Genomic DNA, 25147 nt, shown 5'->3' with positions numbered 1-25147 from the left:
TCACGGGTTGTTGCTTTTAGAGTCCAATTGTTCACAAGAAGAAGTCAGCGCTCTCCGACCATGGCATGCGGCTTCACTCCGCAGGAGAAGCAGTCGACTCTCAGCACCGCGCCGCTCACCCCATCTCCCTTTCCGAAGCCTTTAAAAAGGCTCCTTCGCGGGTCGGGGGGGCGCAAATGGTGCCCGCCGAGTCACCAGGTTCACAGGCTTCAGCGCCTGTGATTTCTGAGGGTCCCCGCGTCGCCGCAGCGGCAAGACCCGGATCCTGCGGAGCCGATTCCCTCCGGAGCTTGGAGGGAATCCGCCATTAGCCGATGGCGCTAACCCGGCAGTCCCCCATTGCTTGTCATTTAAGTGCTTAATAAACACATACCCCCCCTAACATGTTTAGCTTCCTCATTTTTCAACTTCCACATCTTCAGCTCTCACAGCTGCACACGAGACAAGAAAAGTCGTGCATAGTCAATGCAAAAGTACCTTGGTAATTGAGGGGAGAGACTCCTGGAACTTGATCACAGATGAATGCTTCTTCAGCATGTGTGTTCAATGGGGCTTACTTCCGAGTAAGCGTACATAAGATTGCTGCTGAGGCAGATGGATGCTGAAGCAGAAAATCGCAGAAGCATCTCTCCATAGGAGTAAACATAAATCATAATACATTGTTTATTTATTAATCATCTTATTGACAACATTTAGATGCTGCCCAATACGGCTGTTCCATGACACAAAATGCTCCTCACTTGCCCTGATACCAGGCCCAGAAACACTAAGTAAACACAATTTCATTCTCTCTGTCCCAGGATCTATCTTACTACCATATAGTGAATCTTAATCTCTTTCCCTTACGTTCTTTTTTTAATGCATTCTCCCTTAGCAATCAAATTCTTTTTTAGTTATGTTGACGTGAAGTGAAAAGATTAGGTTTAGCACTTTGCATGGCTGTTAGATAAGGGGAGCAAATGATTCAGCAGGGAGGGAGAGGAGGGAATCTGTCTAACAGCATGTGATGGGGGAAAGCAGGGAGGAAGCTGACATTTACCCTACAAAAAGGGAGAGAGAAAAATGAAACATCTGCTCTATTAAAAAAAAATATTAAAAATTCTGTTAATGATGGAAAATGCTGCTTTACTCTCTCAGATCTGTGCTTGGTGTTTTCCCCTCCCCCTCCCGCTTTTTGCTCTCTGGGCATCCTGATGCTGCTGCTAAGAATAACAATGGCTATCCTCAGCTGAAAATGCTTCGGGTGAGAAAATGCTTGCCTTATCCTGGACTGCTTAAGCAAATCTAAATTTAGATGATAGTGGGGGAAGCACCTACCAATGGGTATTAATTGGTATGAATTCACAGAAGCTTGTTTCATAAATCGGAGGAAAATCATACAGTCATCAGAAAACAACAATTAAAAAAAATGAGCCAAGAGTTTTAAAATAGTAAGTTATATGTTATGGTAAATATATCTTGTTTTACTACTATTATTTCATTTCCTGTTTTCTTCCCCCAAAACTTGCAAAAAAATAAATAAATGGTCATAATGGATGCAGTGGGTCAAAACCAGCCCTCACAGCCCACAAATTGCTATACTGTATGTCATTTGCTCTTATGGGTAAGGCTTTTAATTCAGTTTGTTGAAATCAAATTGTGACAATTCTAAGCATGCTCCCTTGAAGCAAACCTGTAAAGGTTCATAAGGAGGCAGAATGTATCAGAGAGGTGGCATTTAAGACTATGAAGAGACTCCCAGCTAGAATTTGGTGACAAGACATAGGAGGTCTTGAGAGGAAAAACTTCTCAGGTCAGGAGAAAGCATTTTGGTCTGTCCAATACAGTTGGTTTTAAGAGTGCACAAGACTCTTGATTCAGGAGGGAAGAAGTGTTGACTCATGCAAGTATTAACTGAAAGGAAAGCAAGACAGGGGCACTGTGGGTTAGACTCTGTGGCTAGGAGTACCTTTTACTCACTGCAACTGGCTTGATAGCTATGGCATTCCTGGACCGGGAAACCTTGCCACAGTAGTTCATGTGTTGGTTACTTCAAGACTGGATTGCTGCAATGCATTCTATGTTGGGCTTACCTCACACTAGATCTGAACGCAGCAGTTAGTGCAGAATGCAGCAGCATGATTGCTAACAGGAGTGAGTTCTCGTCAGCACAAAACACCAGTGCTCTGAGATCTGCACTGGTTGCTGATTTGCTACTGGGCCAAGTTCAAGGTGTTACTATTAGTATATCAAACCCTTAACAACTTGGGACCAGTCTACCTACGACATTGCTTTACCCCATATGTGCCCACTTGACCGCTTCAATAGGCAGAATTGGCACTACCAATTCTTTGTAAGAACTTGATTGTTTAGTGTGGCGGCATAGAATCATAGAATTGTAGAGTTGGAAAGGACCACTAGGATCATCCAGTCCAACCCCTTGCAATGCAGGAATCTTTCGCCCAATGTGGGGCTCAAACCCATGATCCTGAGATTGAGAGCTTCATTTCAAGTAGGCAAGTTTGTTACCTGCCAAACCCAGACAACATGGGATGATGGGAGCTGGACTACCGGGAGTTGGATCAGAGATGTGTGGAGCAGGGATGGAGAACCTGTGGCCTTCCAATAGTTTTTGGATTTTGAGGGCCATCGGTTTGCCATCCCTGCTCTACGTATCTTGCATTCTCTGTAGTCTGCCACTGGACATGGCTTTAATCCTTGGAAATTTCGATCACTATTGTGTCCTGTTGGTTTTGCTTCATGACTGCTAAGAGCACCTTTACACATTACATAGCATGTGGTGGTAAGTGTGAGTTTATTATTGTCAGTGTCCCTCTTGCAGATATGAACCTGTTTTACCTACCCTTCCTATAACATTGTCAGATTATGCATTTCCCAATCCTTATTCCTCATCACAGACTCCCGTCTTGCCCCATCTGCAAGCCTGCCATCAGCAAACAGCCAATGATGGGGAACAGAGACTAGGAAACATGACAATGCCACACATAGGCAGGGTAAGTAAAACTATGCAAGAATGGAGAAAACACATGACCCATGGTGACTACTTTAGGTAGCAACTTTGGGTCTGCCATGTGTTACTTCCCTCAGAAAGGCATAGCCAATCCTGCTTTTCTAATGAGTATATGTCTGTGATGCCCAAGTCTATACCTCCTTGTGTTTACATAAAGGTAAAGGGTAAAGGGACCCCTGACCATTGGGTCCAGTTGTGACCGACTCTGGGGTTGCGGCACTCATCTCACTTTATTGGCCGAGGGAGCCGGCGTACAGCTTCTAAGGGCGTACATGACTAAGCCGCTTCTGGCGAACCAGAGCAGCACACGAAAACGTCGTTTACCTTCCCGCTGGACCGGTACCTATTTATCTACTTGCACTTTGACGTGCTTTCGAACTGCTAGGTTGGCAGGAGCTGGGACCGAGCAATGGGAGCTCACCCCGTCGCAGGGATTCGAACCGCCGACCTTCTGATCGGCAAGTCCTAGGCTCTGTGGTTTAACCCACAGCGCCACCTGCGTCCCTCAAATAAAGTAATGTGTGAATCATTCCTAAGTGTGATTGACTTCCTGGGTCAGTGGTGTTAGGCAACACGAGGAGGTTCTCAGTTAGTGAAATAATTTCCCTCTTTAAGGAGAGGATTTTAGAAGCTGTCACTACAGAGCCCCTGAATCTCCTCAAGCCACACTAACAAACTAATTAATACATATGCCATTGTACAGAAATTATTTTCATTTTTACCTGCAGTCAGCTGGAGTTTCCTTTGTTTCAGAGGTACTCAGACTGATAATTTCAGAGATACTTAGACATGCATACATTTAGATTAATCATATCCTAAATCCTTTTGTATTATATTTCCTGTTCTCTGTTGTTATGCATGATGTTTTCAGTTCTTCTCATGTTTGAATTTCATTAACAGGCATTTTCCTTTTCCCTTCCAAAAGACTGATGACGAACTTAAATGAGGGATTTCACACTGATGACTATTGCGACTCCCTTGATGCTTCCCACTAACTCAGCCTCCTGCTGTGAACCATTACTCTTCCATTCAGCCTTTCAGACACCTTCAAAGTACAAAGCAGCAACAACCATTTTTCAAAATTAATTTTCTCTGGACTGTAAATGAGTGCATGAGCAAGGGACTAGTAAGCAACATGAATCCTGTCTTTTGTGCAACCACAGAGACAGCACAGAATAGCAATTCTCCTTCAAACAACAGAAGTGTAATCACATTAGTCTATTGCAGAAGCAGCAAAATGTGGAGTCGTGTCACTTTAAAAGCTGACAGCATTTTAGGCTAACAGCCTTATGAAATCAGAAGACTTAAATGATTTGGAAACTGGGCTAGTTGCATATGTTGAGGCCTGGTGAGGCTGAGCCCACAAAAAAAGCAGTTCTGATAGTGGTCTGCATCAGACAGCAAGATCAAAGGAAGTGACAGACAGGGAGTGTGTACATCTACTCAGTGGTTAAGAACTGAAATAATAAAACTGGGATAAATCAGCCTCATATAACCAACATGCTTAACTCTATTTCATGAATGAAGGGTTTAAGAGCATAGAGTAAGCTGTCCAACGAGGCTTAGTTAGGTCACACACCCTTACCTTGGGAGGAAGGACTACCAAATTCTTTGTTTTCCACCATCCTTTCCACTATGTGAACCGTACCAGCAAGGATGTCTAAGCTGGATGCTCCAAGTATAGATTGTATGGCTTTAGCAAGCCATCTTTGTCTTGCTATAAAAATAATTTAGAAGCATTTACCATTTTGAAACCAAGTTATGCTGCCTGCCATTTCTTCCTGCTCTATGGAAAAGCACATGAATCTGACCTTTGAAGAGTAAGTAAATCATTTGTTAACTTACCAAACGTGTGGTCTCTTTCTATGCTAAGGGAAGTGGGAAACTATTATGTACTGAGTTGAATAGGATCCAAAATGCAGCAGTCTGATTGGTCCTAGAACAATAGGATTCAGAATGCAGCAGTCTGATTGGTCCTAGAACAATGCAGCAATATGATTGGTCCGCAGGAGCCACCCAATCCAGCTCCAGGTGGAAGTGAATTCACAACCTGATTGGCCTACAGGAGAATCCCGGAATTAACCAAACACATGGGGCCCATTATGTAAATAATGTATATAAAGCAGACATCCTGGGGGAACTTCCACTCCTCCTCACCACTGTGAGCTGAATAAAGAGCATGAAATCCACTCTCGACTGAGTATATTTCAGAAACTTTGGACGAAACTTAGAAGGGGATGTTTAAAAGGTCAAACAGTCTATATTTCTATGCTTTACTTTGCTGCATGTTTTGTGATTTTAAATCTCTGCTGGGATTCTATCACCAAAGAGTACTTGCCTCAAACATCCAGGGAATTATCCTTATATTTTACCATATTTTCCCTTTAACCAAAATACAAAATTAAAAGCCAACAGAAACAAGAATGATCAGAGAGTATCATTCAGAACCTTTGAGAGTAGAAAAGCCTGACCTAACTTTGAAGGCTGTGGGTCTCGCTGAGGCCCTGGATGTTCCCATAGATGTGCTGTGCAATTAGGGTTATACGGGGCATATGCATGCCATTGCCCAGAGTGACCTGAATACAATGAACTTTTGAAACATTTCAACCTGCATGGCATAGATCAGTTGCTGACTGACACCTGCCCCCCCATTAAAACCCTCAAGATGAAGTGATGAGGGCCCCAGGCCCTTTCTATAATATGCACCCTTTCCTGTGCTCTGAAGACACTGTCTTAAAGGCCTTTGCAAAGACCTAGTGAGCCTTGAGGTATCAGGAAGAGACCCAACAGATTTAGGGAAGCTTTGTGTTGCACACTGGACTAGAATCTAACAGTGTCCTTTGTATACACCTGGGACATACTGGTATATATTTATTCTTCTAAGAGCTGACCGAAATGTCACCTGCCATGGTTTCTAGCCTTCATCTACCAAGGGTGTTAATTTCTTTACATGGAAGCTAATACTCTAACACATGGGTGTCAAACACAAGGTCCGCGGGCCGAATCCGGCCCGCCAGACCTCGTCATGTGGCCCGTGTAGCCGCCGCCGGCTGCCAGCCTTCACCTTTTATTCTCACTTTTTTTTTTTGACACAAGAAAGCCGCCTCTTCAGCGCATGCGCGGCAGCCTACAAGCTAGAGAACGTCTGCCCTCTAGCGGCGCCGGCCGTTCTACACAGGAAACCTCCACTTTACATGCATTCAGGAAACCTTCACTTGTTTTTATATTGAGCGCATATTGAGTCCTATAGATACAACCGGCCCTTTGAGGGTGACCAAACTGCTGATGCGTCCCCCGATGAATTTGCGTTTGACACCCCTGCTCTAACATTTTGCTACCCCTGCACTTCATTGCCAGCTGGAAATGGGTGAGAACAGTACTCTACTTTTTTGGTATCCATGGAGTGTCATTACTGTAACCTGACCTTGCAAGGTATGAGAATTAAGCCAGTTAGCTCGGGAATCTGAACCCTGGGAGCAAAAAATAGTCCTTCACACCTTCCTTCCTGCCCCTTAGGATTCTGTCCTGCACCAGGCCATCAACCATACTCCACATTGATCTTGAATTCTTTGGCCTGACTAAAATACGTTATTGAACTGTGATGTTGTCTTCCGTTTACCAGGTTGTAGAGATGTGTGTTGTAGAAACTACTGACTTTTTGGCTTGAGCTTTGCCTACTCCTCAGCAATGCAAGTCACATGGTCACATGCATCACTCTGCCCACTTTTACATCTGGACCCACCCAGCACTGCCATACAGTCCCTGAACAGTTGCCCATGAATGTGCATCTCTAGATTGGAATCTAGATAACTATAATTTACAAAATAATATGCCACTGAAAATTCTGATATGACAGACAGCCGAGATCAGTTTCCGCCCCATGTTCTAAATTCTTTCCTTTGATCCCATTAGGGCTGCATAGCTTTCACAAAGAACAGGTTTGTTAGTTCAGAATATATATAGCTTTTGTATATTTTAATTGCTGTAAGACACAATTGGATTTTTTTAATTCAAAAAGGCATCTAAGAAATTTAATAAACTAAACTAAGGTACTAACAAGGAGAAGGAGCCAGAAACAAAGAACTAAATTTGATTTGGAGGGCAGAGCAGGAAATATGGTAGACAAATATGCTGATGCCCTCTATGATATCATGAAAAATGCTCTGCGGGGATCAAAGGGCAGGAGGCTTTTTTTATTTCTGAAGTCGTGATGCTGTGGGCTTGGAGTTGGCTGTTCCAAGCTCTGATTGGACAGACTGATGCCTGTCTTCGGAAATCAGAGTAATCCTAGCTGATTTTATCCCACTCCAGTTCCCTAAATCTGCTGCTGTTGCTGCTCTACGAGGGGATTAAAGGGCCGGCAGTGGATTACGTAGATACTGCTGCTTCTGCTGTTTCCAGAGTTCCCCTCAGTCTGCCATTCCTGCAGGGCACAGAAGTTGGATGTTCACTATTGCCCTTCGCAGCCATGGGGTGGTGGATCTCTCTGAGTCGCCCCATCTGACTTGAACCCAGCAGATTCAGGTGCCAGTTCCTTCAGGGAGCTGTAGCCTGTTTGGAGAGGGGTGGGGAAGAGAAGCGATGCCACAACACAATTACGATAGGATGAAGGCTTAGGTGTTCCCCGTATTTCGCTCTCCCACCCTTACCCCAGCAGAACACCATGCTGGGGACTGCCTACCTGATGCCAGGAGGACCATCCTAAGGGAAGGAAACAAGGTCAAGGAGCCCTCGGTCTATGCAATTGATCTCGCTGCTGATAGTTTTGGTGTGGAGGATGCTGCCAGGTGGCCTCCTGTGGCTTTTTCTCTCACTTGCCTGCCTCCTGCCCTTCACCAGGTCTCAGACAAAGATACCACTCGAAACGTAAGTGGCCTTCCCTTTTGCTTGTTTGTGTTACTTAGCCCTTTGCTGTCTGCCCAAGCTACCTCTGTTGCTGTTTAATGCACCATCTCATAGGTAGGCCTTCTCTTTCCTTTCAAGAACAAAAATACTCCTATCCTGCCACTTCTTATGCTGCTTGATATGAATGCAATGTACAAGTGTAGTGCAGGTTAAATATGGTCATCCTGAATCTGGTGTTCGGCATGACTGGCCTACCGGCATGCATCTTACTTCTGTAGCCTTCTCAAAAAAGTACTTTTATTTTAGGAGTTTTTCCATTTACTCACTTGAAATCACCAATTCCTTATTAAAAATGGTAGTCTGGTGCAAGAATATTCTAGAAATGAAGGAGTGTAGGGAATGTGTGCCGGCTTTGGATGTACACACATCCTGCACATCCTCCCTTTTGGGTATAGGGCTGTAGCATCTATAACTGCTCTTAGTGTGCCAAAATAAGGGAGGGAGGGGGTTATGGGTGCTCTGTGTAAAGTCATCCTGCCTCAGGATGAGGGACAAGCTGAGATGTTATTTTTTTAAAAATAAAAAAATCCCACCTCTGCTAAGAATCAGGTGTGGCTCAGAGAGTGCAGCATGGCAGATCAGGGGAAAGACTTTACAGGTCAGCTTGTGTGATGAACAGAAATAAATATAACCTCCCCTCCCCCCGCTGCCCCCAGTCACCATATTTGATTGAGGTAGAAATCCTAACCCCACATACCTGTGAGTAAGCGCCACTGAAGTCAATGGGACTTACTTCTGAGTAGACTTGGTGAGGCTTGCAGCCATTATTCAAGCAAATACCTGATACTGAACCTGAGGGTACAGTGGGCAGGTAAAATATCTAACAGCTCCCAACCCTACTTGGTTTACTAGAGTATGCCTTAAACCCTCGTTTTCCTAAAGGCTTCCACAGTGCATTGCCAATTGTTGCTGCGCCTTTCTTTCCTTTCCTGAAATTTATAAAGCTAGAAGGGTGGTTGTGAATGCTGGAGCATAATGTCACAATGAAGCCGGCACCCCAAGGCCTAAGGCAAATAAATATGATGCAGCCCTGCCTTAATTAGCGGGTTTAAAATGAGCACCATTGATCAGAGCTTCTCCCTTCCCACCGCCACTCTGGCCTAGTTATAGCTGGTTGGCTGAAGGTGAGGGGGTTGGTGAGTGAGGTTGTCTGAAAGGGTCCTGAAGCAATTTCAGCCGTTTTGGGAAGCCCATACTGGAAAGCTCTTCACTTCTGTCTTTTTCTGGGCCTAGCCACACAACCCGAGCCTTCCCTCCCTTGTAGCAATGAGGAGAAAAAATGAAAAGCAGGTGGCATTACAGGACTCTAGAGGCACAGGGTGGACATGTGTCTTGCTTTACAAACAGCACCCCTATATTTCAAGGTCTGTCTTCTATTTCAGGGGCTGGGAAACATTTTCAGGGGCCACTGGATGTTGGTTGTAGGCAAGGCCAGGTGTACAAAGTGTGTAGAGCGATTAATGCAACTCTTCTCTTTGTACAATAGGCTATAGTCTAACCTCATGCAAGTCAGAAATTTCAACATAATCTCTTCAGGCAAGAAACAGATTTTGTTGTTGTTCAAGGACATATTCCAGCTAGGCAAAAGAAAGAGGGGAGGGGGAGGGGGAGGACGAATGTGGGGCATGGCCTAGCGAGAGTCTCAAGGGCCAGAGAAAGACGCTTAGAAGGCCACATTCAGTCCCTTGGCCTGAGTTTTCCATCCTTTGCTTAATTTGAAGGAGTTTTCTGTTTGAAGGGCTGTCTGGTCAAAGGAGCACAAGTAGCCATCAAAGTTAGTGACTATACAGTCTTTAGAAGACATCTGAAGGCAGCCCTGTATAGGGAAGTTTTTAATGTTTGATGTTTTATTATGTTACTGTATATGCTGGGTAGTCAGGTGGGTGGGGTACAAATATTATTATTATTATTATTATTATTATTATTATTATTATTATTCAGTTGTCCAGCAGCCGTTGACACCTGGACAGCAGAGTGAGCAGGCACCTAAGTTATGTTGTTGTAAGCCCACTACCACAATGTGACCACAGTCATCCACAGAAGATGACTGTGTTTTTTACTCACAGTAATTAATTCTAAATTCGCATCTATACATATAAATAGGCATATGAAAATTTTATACCCTCTTTTTTCCCAGTTGACAAACATTACCGAAAAAAGAGAAAATGCAAGTGGCACATAGTGGGAAGGAAGTTGCGTGATAGAATGCAGAGAAATAGACTGAGGTGGGGAAGGGAATGGGAAGAAGAGGGATTATAAACAGGTGCTTCTTATCTCTGCCCATAGAATTTTACAAACAACTACCTATTTATGTATATATAAGGCAGAAGTACTGGTACCCTCAGGTTGCTTCACAAATGACATTTTTCGTACATGGTGGCAAAAGGCTTCAGCCAGGTCAAAACAAGAAAGTGACCTCATTCATAGCCCTAGCTTGGAGAGCTGGCTCCTTATATTCCTTTCCTGCTTTGTTTCTTTCATACTCTCAAATAGTGGTGGCTAGTGCCCAATGGGAATGGTAGGGCAGAAGGCAGGGACGTCAACAGGAGGTAAAGCTAGAGCCAATAACAGGCAGAGCTGACTCATTAGTTTTTGGTTCCCATCCTCTAGTGCTATTTTTCCAGAAAAAGAGGTGCCGGAACTCACCGTGAACACCTTCCTTGTTCTCTTATAATGGCAATGGTGCCCACTTGAGAGTTCTGGCAAGTTCTGGCTGAAAAAAACCTGCCCTACCATCCTCCCTGCTGAATTCTTCAAGGGGCAACACTTGAGACTACGGAGTAGGAAACTGATAAACACATACACTCCTAGGCTGGTTGTAAATAGGAAGGCTGGAAGGTGGGAACTGACTGAGAGCAGACTAAGGTCGGCGGGCCTGTGCGCCATTCACCCTAAGATCCAGCCTCCACTGCTCTGGAACCACCAGAACATCAGAAATGTTCCCATCAAGCACAGGTGAAAAATAATCTGTGTAGGCCCTTGGAAGACCCAGATGTTCATAGTTATACCTCACCTAGGCCCAAACTATATGCGATCCTTGCAGTGTTTTCAAATGTGAATGTGCCCTAATTATATCTAAAGCATGTTTATGACGTGTTAAAAGGGTTTTGGCCCTCTTTATCTTTGCCATGCACACTTTGAGGTGTAAATATGGAAGCCCCCTTGCTCTTTGATTTACATTACAAACACATCAGGAAGAAACCAAACCTTGCACTGTTCACAATACGCTGTTCCAAGGACCTACAGTAAATGTACAATTGATAACAATCTTGTAAGAAAATAAGCACTTTCCCCTCACATCTTATATGAGTGCTGACATATGTTGCTGGAAGGAAATAAACAATTCACAGTACAGTGTCATGGGACTGTTTAAACAAAGAACAACTTTATGCCTCCAAGGATAAATATTACACAGGAACACAACCTAGCCTCAGAAATGGAGGTTTCAAAATTTTTGGCTGCAATCCTACAGTAAGGCTGTTTAAAAACTACCGAAGTAAAGGGATTTAAGAAGCTTAACTATGCACAGGATTGCAGCCATGTAACACAAGTCATACGTTGTGGGTTTCTCCTGTTTAAACTTCATTGATTTCATCCAGTTATTACTCAACAAAATGGAAATATGGCAAAGCGATTAAGTTTCATAGCTATCTCCCTTAACCGTTACCATGGTGGCTGATGTGCATAGAACCTCTGGTCACCAACTCTTCTGAACTGCTGCTTTTCTGCCCCTTGTAATCCAACAACATGTGGAGGTTCCTCAACCCTGCTTTACACATCAGTAATCCAACTCCCTGTAGTCCAGCTAGGACTAGCAGGAGTTGGAGTCCAATAACATCAAGAAAGCAACAGGCTGCCCATTCCTGGTGTGGAGACAACTTGACTTAATTAATCCAAGCAAGCAGCAAAACCACCCTGCTTACTAGACATGTGGAACGTTAGTCCTATAGTCAGTTGCTTGTTAAATTATTTAAAATTATATATAAGAGAATACAGTTCGTTCTGAGCTCCTGCTTTGTATTGGCAGAAAGGCAGGGCTGTTATCAGGAGGGGCTGCCCGTATTGTTGGGTACCTATCAAGATCCACACTGCATCAAGGCCCCCAGTGCTGAACCCTAGAACCCCCTGGTCATATTCCTCCAACTTGCTCTTCCTGCTTGGTTCACATGCCCCTCTCCAAATAGTGACTAGAGCAGGAAGGAGAAGCAGCTCCCACCTAGGACTCACAGGGAGAGGGTAGAGCAATTCCCAATGAGGGAATCTAGCCCAAGGGCCCCTCAAAAATCTGAAGTCAACATTGACATAGGGAAATAGCAGCATTTGAAGTGACCAGATGCATCATAATTGCTCATCTGGCTGCCAAACATGGAATTAACTGACTCCTTTTTTTCTTCCCCATATATAGAGTGAAGTCCTGGGCTGATGCCTTTGGTGGGGACTTATATTACATAGTCACAAAGTATTCTGGCTCTCTTTTATTACAAAAGGTAAGTGGTATATAGGCCACCTATACTTTTAATAGAAGTGCAAACATCCTTCATTATAATCTTTTGTGCAAATATAATCTCTCCCCCCCTCTTTAAAAACATATTTCAGATAAAGCTTATTTAGGATACTTATTTAGGCTTCATAAGCTAATGTTTGTTCTGATATTTATTTTAAACATGCACACCTTACATTTCTTTGGGATATTCAAGATGGTGTACTGCAGCATCTTATAGTACAGTAATCTCAAAGTTTCAAAAGCTTGTGAATATAAAAATGCTTTTTCTCCCGCCATCATAACACCACAACATGTGGACATCCAATGAAGTTGAATGCTGGAAGATTCAGGAAAGATAAACGAAAATACTTCTTCATGCAGTGCATATTTAACCACAGGAGGCAGTTATGGCCACCAATGTAGAAGTCTTCTAAAAAGAATTAGAGAAATTCATGGACGAGAGGGCTATCAATGGCTGTTAGCCATGATGGCTAAGCTCTGCCTCCACAGTTGGAGACAACAATGCTTCTAAATACCTGTTGCTGGCAGGGGCGTAGGAAGGGAGGTGTGGGGGATGTGATCTGCCCAGGGTGTCATCCCTGAGGGGGTGACAAAATGGCACACTTACCTGAGCCACGCGTCTCTCCTGGGAGTGACACAGTGGCTCGGGGCCCTGTGATGCCCAAAACGGCAGCATGGGGCTTGCATCTGCCAGGCGGACTCTGTGGGCAGCTTGTTACCACGCCCCCCTCGGTAGATTGCCCTCCATTTGCTGGAGCAGCTAGCTACGCCCCTGGTTGCTGGAAACCATAGAAGGAGAGAGTGCTCTTGTACTCAGGTCCTGATTGCAGGTTTTCCACAGTATCTGGTTAGGATGCTGGATTAGATAGGCCACTGGCCTGATCCAGCAGGCTACTCTTTTATTCTAACAACACCTCCAAGAGAAGGGGGGCACCTGCATTCCACTGTTGACTAGCTCACCTCAGCAGTTTCGTACTGTTTAGCCATACAACATTTTCTTGGGGCCAATTATTAAGATAGAGCAGTACTTGGGATAAGAAAAGTATGTGGAACAAGCACCTAGCAAAATTAAATAAACAAAAAGTTCCCAAAGCTGTAGTCTTTCCCCAGTGAAGTATTGGTGTTTGCCTTGTGCTCTTTCTTTGGCTTCTCTTAGTAACATTTTTGCTGTCATGCTGCTTGCATCAATATTACACAGTTATCGCCTGCCCCCCAATCTCCGCTGTTGCCCCAATACACATAGCTTTCAGCAAAGTATAACCTGACAAATTATCATCCTGGCCTTTAGGCAGGCATGCTTTTGACCACATGCTCAGGGAAAGAGGTTTTATGGGCAGAGAAGCAACTCATTTCACAAAACCTCTGAGAGTTGGAATGGGCTCCTTTCGTTACTATGGTAACTATACAAGATAGATAGCCTGATTCATTTGGGATTGTGCAGATTCTTTTCGATACAGGCATGGGGAATCTATGGCTGTGTAAAACTTGTTAGCCTAGAACTCTCATTATTCTTGACTGTGCTGGCTGATGTTGAGGAGACCTGTTCAATAACATACGAGAGGCCACAGGTTCTGTTTCACTGTTTTAGGTGGTTTTCACATGTGACAGTAAAAAATGTGTTGTCTCATGTGGAGCATATTTTAGAAAATCCTACCATGTTTTTTAACGGTAGTCAGCTGTCCATGTCAGTACTGTACTTGACAGTGTTACACTGCTGGGAGATGAAAATATTGTCCAATCTGTCTGTCATTGTCACTGTTCTGGAAGCATTTTGGCAGCAGGGTGGGGCAGTGCTGTGCTTCTCTGAGAGTGTGCTGAGAAATTAATATCCTGCTCAGCACTAGAATGGGAGCATACACACCAGCAGTGTATAATGGCACTAATGTCTGTTGTATAGCATATGTGGTTTAAAAATAGCAGTTGTGGTTTTTCTGAACAAACAATGTTTTGGTTGGTCATATTCCATAGTATTTTGCAGTTTTGCAACAGGTTATCAAAGATCCTATGCATAGACTAATAAATATTATTTGCTGGTGTGACATGATTTGGTATTTTTCCATCTCACACTTTCCTATACCTTCTATGGACTGTTTATTCTCCCCCACCCCAAGACAGAGAATAGGTAATTGCTATGTGGTGTTGTAATGGTTATAGGGGCTGCTCGTGCGTAAGTTGCCACCACTCCTGGCTAGGTTGTCTGGTTAAACCTTTTCTGGCTGGACAGCCCTTCACTTCGTGGCTGTTTCAGTCGCTAGCAGAATCCATCAGTGGGCGTTTCTTGAACTTCTTCCAGCAAAGAAGTTCTTTGACGCCAAGTCTACGCCTACTTTCCCTGCGCGGAAGTCTCCTGCGCAGGGTGGGTGTGGGTAGCGGAGGACCCGTGCTCTTCCCGCTGGTCTCCCCCATCTGCCCCATCTGCCCCCCTTTATCCCTGGTGTTACGCTGATTTCCTTCCCCAGCCGATGAGCTGCCTCTCTCCCTGCTGGGCCCTTCTCCAGCATCGCTTGGGAGCCTTGCCTCCGCCTCTGGCTCCGATGTCAGTTCCCTGACAGGTGTGATGGTACAGGAAGAGAGGGCATAAGAACAAAAAATAAAGAGCAAAGAAGGATTGGGCAAGTGATTGGCACTTCCCTTCATGCAGGCCATATGCACTAATTTGCCTGTAAATGAAATTGCCTTCAATAATACAACATATGCCTGTTATATCTGCTTCAGTAGAAGTGTATCATTATTATAGTTTATTTTTCTGTAGACTGTATGTTTAATTGGTGAGCTGTTTTAATCCTTACTGGAATGTGTTCAGTTTTCATTTCCTGTAGTTAATCCTGATGTTAATAATAATAATAATAATAATAATAATAATAATACTGTGTGGTGAGCTTGGGGTGTGTGTGTATGCGCGCGTGCGCGCACACACACACACACACACACACACATACATACAGATATTGTCCCCAGCAGTAATACCATTTTTCATTTCAATGACATTGGTTAATTTCCTCATTAAGAAGAATAAAACACATCTATTGTACATTCCCTGTTATAGCTCAAGTTTTTAATTGCTTGGCAAAGGTATTCTTAGCGACTACTAAGAGTTTAATAAGAGTAATCTATCTTTATGACGACCAATATGCTTTACAATAGGTAGTCTGAGGCTGCAATCCTAAACATGCTTACTAAGGAGAAAGTCCCATTGAGCTCTGTGGGACTTCCGAGGAAACATGCATAAGATTGTAATGATAACTGAATCAAAATTTAATTTATGCCAAGTCAGGATGTTAATCTTGACCAGTACATCTGGGCAGCTCCACAGTGGCACCAGATACAAAAGTAATTAGCATCATGACATTTCCAACATCAACACTCATTAATGTGGGCTGGAATGCAGAAGAGAAACCAAACACACAATCCAGGAAATGGATGGTTTGACAACCTTTGAAATCTGCTTTTTCTTTACGCCCTTTTGCCATTCCTAAATTAGCTTCATGTCTCTTATTGTGCTTCTTTTGGTAGATTTTATGATGGCTGAACTGACTTTTTGTTGGCAAGTTTTCAGGAGTACCTCAGCCAACAAGGTCAGAGTCACAGGGCTTCTGAGGGTGGTAGACAGAGTTTGGTGGGGAGCTGCAAGCATTCTTGGATGACATGGATTATTTAGATCCTTTCCAATCTGGGTTCAGACCTGGCCATATGACTGAGTCACCCTTGGTCACCCTGATGGATGACCATTACAGGAAAGTGGAACAAGGAGGGTGCAACCTTGCTCCTGCTTCTCTTTCGATACCGCTGACCATAGTAATCTTCTTTGACTGGCTCTGTGGAATGGGAATTGGGAGCACTATTACAGTGGTTCTGATCCTCCCAACAGGACCGAGTCCAGAGACTAGTGCTGGGAGAGTGTTTTTTGATCTCCTGGCAGGTTTGGGGCAAGTACACTGATGACACTCAGTTCTGTTTATCCAGGTCTGTTTAGCATGTAACACCTCTGCTAAGACATTTGCACTGGTTGCTCATTTGATATCAGGCCAAGTTCAAGGTTTTTTCATTTGATATCAGGCCAAGATATCATTTGATATCAGGCCAAGTTCAAGGTGTTATCAGTGCCTTTCCCCCAGGGGGTACTCAAGGGTATGCAGTACCAGCACCTTTCTTTCTTTTTTGTTTTTGTTAAAAAGTGTAGTACGTGTAATAATTTCATGGTGAGTACTGGCACCCATTTTTCTAGAAAAAAAGCACTGGGTGTTATTATTAGTATCTAGAACCCTTAAGATCTTGGACTAGTTTACTTGCAGGATGATCTTATCCCGTATATGTGCACTTGACTGCTTTGATCTGCGAAATCGACCCTATTATGCATGCCACATAACATTCATTCTGCACTCATAGTGTGGCAGCACCTGTACTTTGGAACGCCCTGCCTATTGACATCAGGCAGGTGCTTTCACTGTATTATTTTCAGCACCTCTTTAAAACATTTTAATTTTAATAGGCAACCCTTTCAAGATATGGAGAAGTAACATGTGTTTTTATCTCTTTTTAGTTATTGTTGATTTAAATCATCTTTGGAATATTTTTAAATAACTAAGAATTTTTTATATTTTATTTTACATTTTTGTAAAATGCTTTAGAGCTTTTCTGACAATCAAGCAGTATGTAAATCTTGTCCCCTCTTGGCAGCTGCTCTAGTGCTTGTTTTTAAAATAGAATTATTATTCTTGCTTGCCCTCTGATCCAGCCAATAAGAAATCATACAATAAAAACAGAAGAGCCTCCCGGATCAGGCCCATGGCCCATCCTGTTCTCACAACGGCCAACCAGATGCCTGTGGGAAACCTGCAAGTAGGTTTTCCACTTGTCCCATCCTATGCTTTCTAGTAATTGGTAGTCAGTTTGATGACATCACAGTGCCTTATAGGCAAACAAGCTATACAGGCAACTCCTGGTTTGTGAAGGGGTCGCATTTTGGGTCATTGCACACTTGCGTGAAATTGCGTACACCCAGTGAAAAAGCCTGCAAACACCCTGTTCTGCCCCCAACCTGCCCCTTTTTGTGATTTTTAATGACTTTTTTGGGTCACTTCTGGGTTTGCTGTGATGCAGTTGCTGCCTGTATGATGACACCACTAATCCAAATCAGAGTGGTGAGGGAACTGAATGAGGGAACTTTTTTCCCCTGATTCTAAGTCATCCTTTCTCAATATTGCTGAAATGGGTAAGTGGGTTAATGGGTGTGATCAATTTAATGAAACACACCCACCCATTTCAGCACAACCATAGATTTTATTGACTGGATGTTTGGAGCACTGTTGATGTTACAGTGCTAACCAGTGCCAAAGGTGCTAACTCATCTTCATTGGAAGTGTACCTTTTTCCTATGAAGTGAGAAATGAATTCTTGTGGCTTTCCTGTAGGACTTGTCTGACAAATGGTTCTTGGTATTTCATTCCTTACATAGATCATTAGTTTCCCCCATGAAATCCGCAGATGCCTGTTGGGATTTGTGTGGACTCGAAGTCCTATAGCTCTTATTCTATATCTCCTGTTCTCAATTAAACCTGGTGCACCCAAGGAGGCAGAACTTTATCCTTTTGCTGTTGCTTTTAAGGATGTTTCTTTTGCGTGTTTAGACCTTTTGATCTCCCCCTTAAATAAATTCAGACAAGACTCAAACTTTGGTTTGGTTTTTGGCAGAATTTAGGCCACGACTTTATTGATTACATCAAGTGAGTGGTTGCATAGGCTCTGGTTCGACTAGCTCCCTGCACCGTGGCAGGTAGCGCTGACCCAGGGCACCAGCATAGGTCAGCCTAGGGTGAACACCTGGAACAACGGAAAGCCAGGGTCAGGCTAGTCCACCATCCAGATGTCCCCCTGGACTCAGGCACAGGCACAACCCCTCTCAGGGTTGACCAAACCATTGAGTCCCTGGATTCCTTTAACAGAATACCCTTCTCATAGGGATGACGAGAGCGTTCCCCCATCCCTATCACCTGAACCAGAGCCTATCCGCAACCTTACAAGTTGTGACGATTTGCTATGCGGCAGGCGAAACCCAAATGGCAACAGCCAATCAGCCAAGTGGGGAAAATTCCTGCTGTGCCCCTGTCCCAACGACAGACGACACACGACGGCATAGCAAGGTCAAGCGCAAGCCCTAAATATAGGGAGAGGTGGGCGGGTGTTCCGATGCACTGGCCCAAAGAGGAAGCTCAGGGTCACGTACATGGGCATATATAGGTCCCTCAATCTGTTTGGCTAGCATCCCATTGGCCTGATTAAACCCAGTATTGAGGGACCTACCAACGGGGTGTTGTGGCTATCCAATTGTACCCTCCCACAACATAGGGTTTGGTTGCCAGGTCGCACCGCAACACATGCCCTCTTTGAGGGAGGAAACAATTTCTCTTTGCTGCCTCTTCTATGAGTCTATAACACTGTATAAAAATGGTTCTATTTTGACTCAGTGTTGTAATGGCTTTAAATGTCCCACAAGGGTTGTTTGCCCTTTGATGCAATATACTCTGGAGAAGGCATATGAGTGTGCAGCTTTCTGGAGGATGGCATACCACTTGTGTATGAATCAATGCTGCAGAGAACGTGAGTCCTGTCAAAATCTTCCAGTGCTGCAGTTGTGTCTATTATTGCTTGGAGGGGAAAGCTTTAGGTGGAAATATTGCTCTGTCAAACCACCTTTCCTAAGCTAATCACTCACTTTCTCTGCCATTGTCTTGCTACTAAATTTCATCATGGGAATGAGGCATCCCACTTAGGTGGTTTGGGGAAAGTAGCATATATCATTCTTTGCACTTGTCCTCATTTCTCTGTGAACATCAGAGTTGGATGCTGCAAGCAACAAATCATTTTTCTGTTTTATAACAAATCCATTTACTGCTATAACTATCAGAGGAGCTGACAGAGAAACCAATAAGATGTTTCGTGCAGCACCAACTCGTCTCTTTTCCCACGGAGCCCAGTATGATGTTTCCATCCTCAAGAAATTGAATTTGACCCAAGAATGTGCAACAGAGTACTGAACCAGGTTCTCTGTTGCTAAGCTGTTTCTCAGGCCCAAACTAAATTTGATAGCAAACCAAGTTATTTAAATCTATGTCTGAATTATATAATCACATATAAAGTGAAGGACAGCTAGTATAATGATGCATGGAACTTAAGTTAAAGAGAGTAGGGTTCCTGTGGGGATCGGAGGGAACTATTTCGATTTATGACACAACTTTCACTTGAAGTGAAACATTTGATGTAGACCTAGCTTCTGCTTTAGCTTCTCTCCGCTTGCATCCACACTTTATAACTTAAGCATGGAGATAGCAGATGAACTGTGACTTTTCCAAAATATAGTAGTAAGAAGCCAGAAGCTGTGAAAAGTAGTCTGAGCCCACAGACATCAATCTAGGTCGGCTATTAAAGGTATAATTGCTGTCACAAGCGCATGGTGCCCACAGGCGGTGCAGGGACAACTGAAAGAATGGGCAGAGGAAACATACTGGGTTGAATTAGGCCACAACTTTATAGATTACAGGAAAGGGTAGGTTTGGCTAAGGCATTGGGCATGTATCCAGCATCAAACACCCTGCATTCTGCTGATCAGAACTGAGAGGGGTTGACCCTGTGCTGGGGAGTCGACCCCGACATGGATTAGGTCCCACAACCCCACACAGATCACCATTGGGAGAGGTATATTGGCCCAACAGTCCCTTTGAGGACTCCTGGACAGTGTCACCAATCCTGGACCCTTTAACAGGGTACCCCCACAACTAAGGATCTGCTCCAAAATTGTGACGGTTGCTATGAGGTAAGTGAAAACTTGCAAGCTGGCCAGTTTGCTTGCAGAAAATTCCTCCCTGGCCCCGAATATGGTGAACAAGTAAACAATAGCAAGGCCCATATATGTGTGGTATACTTGGTTCTCCCACTTCGCATTGTATCTTCACAACAATCCTGTGAGGTGGGTTAGGCTGAGAAACAGTAGGTACCCCAAGGTCATCCAGCAAGCCTCAGGTCTGAGTTTTTCTTTTTTTTGTGTGTTTGCCTGAACAAAATGTGGTGGGCACTGTTCTATTGTGAGCCTACCACAGAATGTATTATGTACATCTGGATGACACACCCTTATAGAAGAGAATGAAAGCTTGTAAGATACAAAAGTCTTGCTGCTTATTTATCTTCATGCCTGTTCCATCCTGAATCACTCTGGTGTCATTATTGTTAATGAATTCTGGGGTTGTTAATATTTGATCTAGAAAGACAGACAGACAGACAGACATTTCTATGCAGAAGGCACACAAGAGATTCTCATCCGGCTGTGCGTTCCTACGTGGGATTTCCTGATCTCACAGGGGAGGAGCACAATTAAAACTCTTAGAGTAGCAGAGCTGAGCATATTTGTCAGCAAAATTGTGCTGCTGAATCAAGTGGATTAGGCAGCAGATGATGTGTGGTGATGAGTACCATGAACTTTCCCATTAACCCCTAGGCCTTCTGTCTCTGGTCCATGCACACCTCTCCTTTGCAGTGTTACCAGGCTAACCTTTGTGATCACCCTCTCCTCTTCCCTGCTCCACTAGTATCAGCATGGATGCAGAGGCTGTATTTAATCCTGCAAAGCCCTTGCATTGCTAATCACACCAAGCAAAGCTGGCAGCTTCTATGCATGCCTACTAGGGGGTTGATATGATTCTATTTCTGTCTGGCTGCCTCCTCCCTTTCCACCCTCCAGGCATTTCTTACCCCACATATGCTCCACAGTTTTCTCTAATGAATGAATGAGCCTTTATAATGGCAGGATCTTTGATTGCTCATCTTATTCCTCCAAATTATCATTACAGGTAATATAATTGTCCATATATAGAGAGCCTGCAAAATTCTTAAATATTCTTTAACATTAGAAGTGCTTCCAGATGAGAATTTATTTTGAAATTAGTGGTGCATGCAAGTTTTTCACTACATCTGCCTGATGACATCACCAAAGTGGCAACACCACATTTATTTTTTTTACATGTAATCTGGCTTTCCCCTTATCATGGAAAATCTGATAAGCAAAAATAACCTGGTGTACTTCTGCAGTGCCCACTGGTGTGGAAGCCCATTAGAGCATTTTGTGGCTGGTTTTTCATGTGTGTGATGACATTGCAGTGGATAGATTCTGTCAACTAACCATGAGGAACACTTGGATGAAGCTGATTATCTGGACCCACTCTCATCTAGGTGCAGACCTGGTTTGAGGCCAAATCACCCTGACAGTTATCTGGAGAAGGACAGGGGAAATGCAACCCTGTTAATTCTCCTTCATCTCCCAGTGGTTTTTTGATACCATTGCATTGACTACAGTACAGTGGTACCTTGGGTTACATATGCTTCAGGTTACAGACTCCGCTAACCCAGAAATAGTACCTCGGGTTAAGAACTTTGCTTCAGGATGAGAACAGAAATCATGCAGTGGTGGCACAGCGGCAGCTGGAGGCCCCACTAGCTAAAGTGGTGCTTCAGGTTAAGAACAGCTTCAGGTTAAGAACGGAACTCCGGAACAAATTAAGTACTTAACCCGAGGTACCACTGTATATGTAGATTTGGAGTTGGAGCCACAGTAATATGGTGGTTCCACTTCTACCTTCATGGCCTTTTCCAGAGAGTAGCATTGAGAAGCTCTTCCTCAGCACCATAACAGTTTTACTGGATCATTCCATCCTGTCCTCAGCACTGTTCAACACATATATGAAACTGTTAGGAATAATCATTAGGAGATTTAGAGTGAAGTACAACCAGTACGCTGATGACACCCAGCATTCCATCTCTATTTCTCTATGTCATCTGAATCAGGAATGGTTGTGCAGATTCTAGAGCAGTACCTGGAGGCAGTGGTGAGATGATACAGTAAGTGGCTGCATCCTGACAGATACAGACAGAGGCATTGTGGGTAGGCCGTTCCTAGGTCTGGGAATTAGATGAGCTGCCTGTTCTGAGAGGGGGTTGCATTCCCTTTGAAAAAGCAGGCATATAGTCTAGGGATGCTCCCATAACCAACAGTGATCCATCACATAGCCTCCATGGTAAGGAGCATCTCTTCCTAGCTTTTGCTGTTGTACTAGCTGTTGTCATCCTTAACAGGAATAGCCTGGCCATGGTGATCCATGTACTGGCAGTCTTGAGAAGCTGCTGCAGTGTAATCTATGTGAGGTGACCTTTGAAGTCGTTCCAGTAGCTGGTGCAGAATGCAGCAGCTAGGGAGGCTTGCTTGGCACCTTTGTTACATATCTTTAGGCTCCAGGCTAAAACATCCATTTTCTGTCAGGCTTTTGGCTAATTAAGCAATCTATGCCTTTTAAACTGTGGGGGTGGAGGGGTTATTGTTTTTATTTGTTATTATATCATGTATTTTTGTGTTTTTATATTGTAAACTGCCCTGTGATATTCAGATGCACCCAATATCCAATTTTTGAAAATCTAACTTTTACTTTTGAGCACATAATTTATGTCAGCAAGTAATTGCAATAAACATAAATTATTTGTGGCTTTCAAGTTACTTAGGCCATGCATTTACTTCAGTAGGTCTGTTGTGGAGTTTGTTCTCAGGCACTTTGGCACTTTTTTTTTTTAGGTCATGTTTGCACCTCAGGTGAATTCTTTTATTTAGAGCATTTTTAATTCTCTTGAGTCACAAGCTATTTTACTCAATCCAGACTATACTTTTTGGAAATCTCAACCACACACTAGCTGTGGTAACCAAGCTCAGTGATAATCGACTCATCACATTCCTTGAGAAACTGAGTCCTTTGTTTTCATTTTGCTTTTAATAGAAGTATAAAGATGTGGAACCAACTCTGAAGATCAAAGAGGTGGATGGCTTGGAGCTGGTGAAGAAGTTCTCTGAAGAGATGCAAAGCATGTTGGGGAGAAAAGTAGAAGCTGTTGAGGTAAATATTCAAATTCCTCCCCAGGCAAGAGTGAAAAAGGAAAAGAAACAAAAGTAATAAAAACAGATAATCCTCCAATCCAGGGGTAGGCAGTATAGCATTTGCCAGATTTTGGTAGACTCCCATCGTGACTCATGGTCAGCGTGACTTATGGTCAGGGATGATGGGAAATTGTAGTCCAACAACTTCTTGTCTAGCCTGACCTATTCAAATCTTTCATTTTTATCGTTTTCTCAGTTAAACTTGTTGCACACCTCAAAGCTGCAGGGTGCGGCGAGCAGATAGTGTACATGGTACTTAATAAATAAACATGTAGGAACAGATTTCTTTAGTCGCCTTCCAGAAGAAAGACGCTGTAGCAAGCAGAGCATGTGTTTTGCATGTAGAAGGTCCCTGTTTCAGTTGTTGTAACCTGCTCTGGAATTTATGGTGAAGGGTGGGTAAGAAAGTGAATAAATAATATTTTTTTAAAGAAAACATAGCTCTCTCATGCTATTTGTAGTTTTGCCCCATAGTTGTCTATATTTATTTATTGAAGCACCCATTTTTGTGTGGCTATCTGTGTGTATAACTTCTTTTCAACTGAAATATGTGGATTACCTATGCAGTTACAAAATAAAAATAAAAATACTGTTCTGGCTTAGTTGGTGCTGTTGGCAAGGTTTATAAATGGCTATTTGATCCTGCTTTAATAAACCCAGGCAGACTGTTCTTGGTTCATTGGTTTTGTGACCGTGGTAACAGCCCTCTTGTCTTCATCTTTGTAGACTTAGTAGATGAAGGACTGCATGGTTGTTTTTCCTCTGGGTTCTGTTCCAAAAAGAAATGTGCATTCCCCCCCCCCCCCGTTGCTTCTCTGCTACATTTCCCCCCCCCCCCATAAAGATTGTGCTTAATAGCCTGAAAGGCTGTCCGGGGAACTGTTGGAGCTGGCTAGGAAAGACTGTGAATATAACCAGCTAAATTTAACCTTGTAGCAGGAAGGATGTCCATTGATCTTTAAAACACTCCTGCAAAAAAAAAAAAAGTTACATGGGGGGAAAAATATGAGAGGGAGACATTGCACATACCTTTGTAAATCAAGAAAATCTTTAATAAAAATACATTAAAAACACACACTCCTTCAGCACTTTCTTTTGGGTTAGGCAAGATATGGAGACCAAGAGTAGGGTTACTATGGTTTCTCCACTCCCGCCCTCTCCATCTGACAGGCGTGCTATGTTTTTAGACACCTTATGACAGACAGAAAATCAACAGGTGATGTTTTTCTCACCACCACATCTCCACTTTGGATAAAGCTGAATGTGACATCCAACTGTGAAAGACATAGAAACCTCCCTTGGGGGAAAATGCGGTTCTCCTAAACTTCATTGCTGTATTTTAGATTTGTTTTCCTCCCTTTGAGTAATACTTTGGAAAAGTCTTGAGCGTCACTTCACATTTTATTATTTATTTTACAGCGTTTGGTTGAGGCAGCAGAAGATGCAGATCTGTATCACGAGTTCAATTCCTCATTGGATGTAAGTCATGCATTTATTGCAAGTGTTTGTTCCAAATTCCTCCACACGCAAAAACATAGATCTCGGAAGAAGGCTAGGCCTTGAACCATCCCTGACATTTACATCTGTATGCAGAGAGAATTTCTTCATATGGAGAAACATTCATTCACATGAGCGCCTCAGACAGGGGGAGCTGGACATATCACATTCCTAGACATTGCCTTGCCTCAACATCTGGAGGGCACCACGTTGGCTATCCTAGGAGTGCAGTTTTCTCCACTGGATGCCTGCTCCACTTGTTGTG

The 25147-nt window shown here is 43.5% G+C and overlaps 1 protein-coding gene and 1 non-coding gene across 4 annotated transcripts in view; both read left to right on the top strand.

Annotated features, from left to right (window-relative positions):
* Positions 1-7748: 7748 nt before the first annotated feature.
* Positions 7749-25147, top strand: part of CACNA2D4 (calcium voltage-gated channel auxiliary subunit alpha2delta 4) — a 164864-nt gene continuing 147465 nt past the window's right edge. For all 3 annotated transcript variants that reach the window (XM_053406533.1, XM_053406532.1, XM_053406531.1), the window contains exons 1-4: positions 7749-7876; positions 12321-12402; positions 23228-23344; positions 24805-24864. In XM_053406533.1, the coding sequence (XP_053262508.1) occupies positions 7749-7876; positions 12321-12402; positions 23228-23344; positions 24805-24864 (387 nt within the window). The remainder of the gene's footprint in view (positions 7877-12320; positions 12403-23227; positions 23345-24804; positions 24865-25147) is intronic.
* On the top strand, positions 14081-14279 carry LOC128422951 (small nucleolar RNA SNORA74). Its single transcript, XR_008332630.1, has one exon. It is a non-coding gene; the product is annotated as a small nucleolar RNA SNORA74 (small nucleolar RNA).

The sequence above is a fragment of the Podarcis raffonei genome, chromosome 10 (assembly GCF_027172205.1).
Source record: "Podarcis raffonei isolate rPodRaf1 chromosome 10, rPodRaf1.pri, whole genome shotgun sequence".
In the NCBI taxonomy this organism is placed as follows: Eukaryota; Metazoa; Chordata; class Lepidosauria; order Squamata; family Lacertidae; genus Podarcis; species Podarcis raffonei.
Note: the sequence above shows the minus strand (reverse complement) of the source record. Positions and strands in the feature narration are given on the sequence as shown.